The sequence below is a fragment of the Arachis ipaensis genome, chromosome B07 (genome assembly GCF_000816755.2).
Source record: "Arachis ipaensis cultivar K30076 chromosome B07, Araip1.1, whole genome shotgun sequence".
Classification (NCBI taxonomy): Eukaryota; Viridiplantae; Streptophyta; class Magnoliopsida; order Fabales; family Fabaceae; genus Arachis; species Arachis ipaensis.
Genome location: NC_029791.2, coordinates 14,084,661 through 14,090,457, shown reverse-complemented (window position 1 = coordinate 14,090,457; position 5,797 = coordinate 14,084,661). Strand labels below are relative to the sequence as shown.

At 32.2% G+C, this 5,797-nt stretch overlaps 1 protein-coding gene and 1 long non-coding RNA gene across 2 annotated transcripts; one reads left to right on the top strand and one right to left on the bottom strand.

The window, feature by feature from the left end:
• On the top strand, positions 242–2,179 carry LOC107608753. Its single transcript, XR_001612982.2, has 2 exons — positions 242–386; positions 1,746–2,179. It is a non-coding gene; the product is annotated as an uncharacterized LOC107608753 (long non-coding RNA).
• On the bottom strand, positions 743–3,931 carry LOC107608751 (GDSL esterase/lipase At5g37690). Its single transcript, XM_016310475.2, has 6 exons — positions 3,643–3,931; positions 3,111–3,238; positions 2,897–3,023; positions 2,696–2,808; positions 2,039–2,288; positions 743–1,928 (listed from the first exon to the last, which is right to left on the bottom strand). The coding sequence occupies exons 1-6, from the start codon at positions 3,890–3,892 to the stop codon at positions 1,717–1,719; spliced, it is 1,080 nt and encodes a 359-aa protein (XP_016165961.2). The 5' UTR covers positions 3,893–3,931; the 3' UTR covers positions 743–1,716.

Genomic DNA, 5,797 nt, shown 5'->3' with positions numbered 1-5,797 from the left:
ATTAATTTTTAATGTACGTGTAATATTTTTGTTTTTCTTATTCATATTATTATGAGTAAACTTTTCGGTTTGTCTTATTAGTGGGTTTTTTTTTTTCAGTGTAATTTATGGAGTAGTTGCCAAATGGCCAAAAATACTACAACTGTAAAATAAAGCTAATTCAGTTATAAATTTTCCTTTCCACTTTTCGCAATTTCCGCGGACTGCAGCTTCCACACTCCTCCACTCTGCAATGGTAAAACCGTAATTTTATCAGTGAAATTCAAAACCCTATTCGCGTCGCAAAAGGGTTATATAAACACACTACGTCCCCTGCTTTTTCGCCCCTCACACAGATTTCATTTCTGTTTTAGTCCTCACATCTAACGGATTCTTTGTAGCATTAGGTTTTTCCCTTCTTCGATTCCATTTTCGTTTTCAGTTTCTGATTCAGATTCGAAATCTGCATCCACTATGATTCTCTATGTTAATTAACCATGGCATAGAGAATACGAAAAGATGCAAAATCAAATCGGTTCCTCTGGACTGGCATTTTCCCTAATTTATAATATGGATTCTGCTATTTCTCGTAGGATCCACAATTTTCATATTTTTCAATTCTAGGTTTTGATTTTTTGAGTTTTTAAACCGTTTTAATTATGTTAATTATTGTTGTGATGCTCGATGATGCTTTTTTGCTTTAACCACACCGAATAGAAGCTAGTTTTGGGATTAGAACTCTATTAGTTAAGCTTCATGGATGTATGGTGTTTGATTTTGCCTAATGAATCCGTTCTCTAACGGACGAGGTTTCGGAATGGGACTTCTTCTTTTAGGGTTTGGAAGAAGGTCTTGTTAAGCACACAATGCATTTTGGTTTAATTGGTAGGGGGCTTTTTCCATTTCAAATCTTCTCAAGTGGAAATAAATTGTGCCTATACTACTGAGAGCAAGGAAGTTACTCCATCCCTGTTCAAATCAAATTTTCCTTGAATTCAGTAGAAACCATTTTTATTTTGGCTTTTGTTTTAATTGGTTTGTGATGCTCGATGATGATTGTTTTGCTTTAACCACACCGAATTGAAGCTGGATGGGGGTTTTAGGCTTCTTTTCATTTGAGCTTATAAGTGCTTCTTGATCTTGATTTTGCTTGATGATGTCTTTTTCTAATGGATGAGGTTTTGTTACCTCTCCTTTTAGAGATTGAAAGAGGGCTGTGTCAAGATCATGAAGCAGTTTGGGTTTAAATGGGAGAGGCCTTATCCATCTCATGTCTTCTTATGTGGAAAAAATTTGGCCTTTCAACTGAGAGCAATCTATAACTTCTTTATATTTAAATCAAATGTGTTCCCAGAATCTTTAAATGTCTTTGTTTATATTGGAAATTGAATGGATGATGGTGTTTGTAGTACTGATATACAAGTTACTATCTCTGTATTATGAATTTGTGTTTGTGTAACTATGACATTTAACCAACATTTCATTGGAAAAATCTGATAATTTCTGTTGTTAAATTTATCAAAAATTGGATATGCATATGCCTATTATGTCATAGACAGATAGACTCATAGGTAACATATTTCTAACATTTTCATGATTATTGCAATGATTCCTTGATTGCACGTTGCTAATCTATGTTACAATGGACTATCTAATTGACTTAGACATATAGGGTAAAGTCTTGGTATAAAGGTGTGGTTCAATTCTGATATTAATGATGACTGATTGTAATGAGATTTAGTTTGATGGTGCTGGTGCTGCTGCAGGAGCTGATGAAAAAAGAGTAGAGAAAAATTTTTCTGCAAGAACTACATTTGCTGCATCAGATGGATGGAATGCATCCCAAAATACGAAATCATTGCGGTTGCTGCACAGCTTTGAGTTTGGCAAGCATAATCCCCCAATGCTTGTGTCTACATTGCAACATGATGTATTTGAAACCTTAAAACCTGTGTGATGATATAGTATTAGACCATGTCTACCGAAAGTTGAATGAAAGAATTTGCTTAGTATGAATGAGTATGTCTTAAGGATTTGATTTTAAGCTCTTAAAAATTACCATAGGTAGTGGGATTATTGATCAAGTCAAGAACTAATGGATAGGTGTCTGCAAATATGAGCTTTGAATTTGGAAGACGATGGTTGAGTGTGTTCAGTAGCTTTTGTACTTTAGAGTTGAATTCAAGGATCCATTCATTAACTCTCTTTAAACATTGACCTTTTCTGGATTTTACCCTCTGTGATGGAATGCAACCTAGTGGACCAACTCCATGGAAGACCATTTTTCTTGCTCCCAGTTGATACAGTCTCTAGAAATAAGCAAATAAAATCTCAATTAGCAAATTTATTTGACTATATTACAGGTTTTCACTAATATTGATGGGGTTTGATGGGGTTGTTAAAAAATATCAGTAAACTGAAACTGAAAATATTTTAAATAAACTGAACTGAAATTATAGTTTAGTTTTTATAAAACCCAGTTAAAAACCTAGGTTTTGTGGTTCAGTTTAATTTAGAATGGTTTAGTGCAGTTCAGTTTATGAAAAACTAAACTATGAACACCCTTAAATATTGATTATAAACAAGATTTTAGTACAGATTTGAGGAGAGTATCCCATCATTAATTACAGTTTACACTTGACCTATTAACTGCATTTTCCAATTGAGAAGGATCTATAACTTAAATTAACAAAGTATTATGCAGTGTTTTTATTACCGAAAGTTGTTGATCCAAGGTTGAAATTAAGAGTGCTACAAATTCATCATGTGTGTATTGCTGGCCATCTGCTAGGAAAGGCTGTAAGAAATTATTTACGTAGTCATTGCTTCCTGGAAAAGTGCAATTCATCATCTTTAGTATATGAAGTGGATAATTGAAGTTTTAAACATTGAAATCAATATTTAAGCAAAAATATACCAATTCCAATGAAATACATGGCATCATTGCAATGCTTGATTGCTGCTGCTTCACCTACTCTTGCCGTGATTACATCTTTGGTTCTCTTGAAGCTGTTTATTTGATCATCAAAGGATAATCTCTGAATCTAGAAATAGAGGAAAAATGTTAGATAAGAAGCTACTAAGCTGTAAGATAATAAGAATCATGTAGGTTTAAAAATGTCTTTGCTTACAAAATAGAGTCCAGTATCATTGAGAATTCCTGCACCACCAGATGCATAATTTACTCCTTTGAGGAGGGCATCACTGTTTTGAGACACTGCAAGATAAGCTGGTGGTGATGGTATTCCAAGCTTTGCAGCTGCAAAATACCATAAAACAGAACAATTAAAAGAAATAAAATCCTGTATTTACTATTAGTTTTTTTCAATATCCTGTTTGATAATTGTTTCTGAGTAAAAAGATACTAGAAAAAGAGAAAAATATAAAAACAAACAAAATTCTCGATTCTAAAATAAATTTGTTTTATGTCCATTCAAAAATTAGAAATACATTTAATTTTTATATACTCACAGTATAAAAGAGTTTTACCATATCCAATTATATATTGGCATGTTAGTAAAAATATTCATCACTTAAAAAATCACCTAAACATAATATACTGACTTACTGTGCATTATAATTAAATTCTTGTCTATAAACACATACTCAGGCATAAGCGAACGAAAATAACACTAAACAAAAGCATTAAGATGAAGAAAATACATATTATATCGCCAATAGTCCTTCCATTTGTGAATCTTCCAGTGGCTTGGCCACCACTATAGTCAATCCCATACCATGGATAGTTAGACTTAGCTAATGAATATTGGAGGAAATTATTGTTACCAACATCTGTTAAGGAATCACCAAAAACATAAGTAACAAGTTGTGTTGTTGCTGAAGAACCCATTGCTGCCAATGATGAGAAAACAAAGACAGCAAAAACCACCCTTAGCATTATCATTATCTTCATCTGTTTCCAACTTTATGTCCTGAAAAGTGTGATTGTGCATCATCGGATTTTATAGTATTAGCATTACCATATTTCATTATATGAACTACTGTTTCACTCCTCCAAGTTTGCATGTTTGGTGATTATTTTCCAACCCATATAGATTCTTGAGGAAATGATGGAGCCTCTCATAAGGAGTTGGCCAACTCAGAAGCTTGAGTCAGCAATATTATTATCTAATGGTCCACCTGTTCCATAAATTGTTGATTACTAGTAATAAATATTGGATAAGAATCTTACATCACGTGTGTTAAGAAAAATAAATAACTACTACACACGATTCTAGAGTTTAATTAGTACGTATTAACAGTGTATAAAAAAATTATTATCACCTAATTAAATATTTTTGTTTATATTATGTATAGAATAATAAATTGTTAACTCGAATATTTTCATGGATGGGATATATGATAAATTATTAGATATTTGTGTAAGATTATTTACAACTAACCAAAAATGCACAGAAATTAAATCTTATGACCTATTGAACGCTGAATATTTCAATGAGCAGAAGATTTTATATTTACTGTTTTTTTGGGGGGTTCAAAATTCACAGTGATAGTATGAAGTTTGAACAAATAAAATACTGGGGAAATCTTTGGTGGTTTGTCATTATGCGAATTGTGGTTGGTGAAGACAACTTGTGTTGTAAATTGTAATTTTGTTTTTATTCGGTTTGTAGAACTGTTTTAATTAACGGTTATAGTTTTTGCTTTGTTAAACATTTTATTTTGATAGAAAGTTAAAAGAAGAAAAAATGGTTTTTTTTTTTTAATTTGTCAAAAGAAGAAAAACTTTTTATGTTATGACTACCTAAGTACCTATAGTTTTCGGTCCAAAAAAAAAAAAAGAATTCATTACAATAGTTTATTAGTTTTTTTCCCCACAAAAAAAAAAAAAAGAAAGATAAATAGGTTGATAATAAATTTTCAAACGGTAATAAATCTTGTTAAAGTAAGCAAAAAGTTAAACACCCATATTAGGTGCATCTATCGTGATTGTGAAACCTTTGCTAGTTCCTTCACTCCAGCTGTGCTTGTGCTTATACTTTTGTTGTGATTTTTTCCCCAATTACTATACTTTTTCTGTGCAGTAAGTTAATTAAATTGACAAATAAAACGACAATATTGTTCACCAACTATAAATTTCATAAAATTAGGCTTGACCTCCAAAGTTTTATACAAGACGGGGTTGCTAAAATTGAATTTTATCGAGAGGCCACACAGTAGCTAGTAGTATTGAACTACTAAGGTGGTTGTCGGAAATTGGTTTTAATCCAAAATAAAGGAGCTTTCCTATAGGAAATATAGGCTGCTTGTTGCGTGAGGTGAAGATATTTGTAAATTGAAAGAAAAATCGTAGTTGAGTAAGAGATAAAATGTCATGGTAAAGAAAACTTGTTTATGCCCCACTAGGGAGCACAATGAGGTACATCAGGATCAAGCAATCTAATTGATAATTGAATTTGACAAATTGTACATGTCACATCCACTTTATAGGTCGTTGTGCAGGCAAACTACATTGTCAAAAAGAGCCAAAGCAGTGGCCCTTCATACTTGTTTGGCATCAAATTTGGCCATGGAGTAAGGCCCCTCCATGTGATAAATTCTAAGAGCTCACAAAGCTTAAACACAGTGCTAGCTTTTATACCACAACTCTAATTAGTCTCGACTGAAATTCATGACTGTGAACATTTTTGGACTTATGGTCTTACTGTGGGATAATGTGGACCAATTGGTCTAGGCGTCGTTTATTTACCAATTTATATAATTTGGGCTTTATTCTCAGGTTCTTCCCTTTATGTTTTTTTTTTTTTAATCTTCATTTATGAGTACATTCAACATACCATAGTTTATTAGTTTTTTT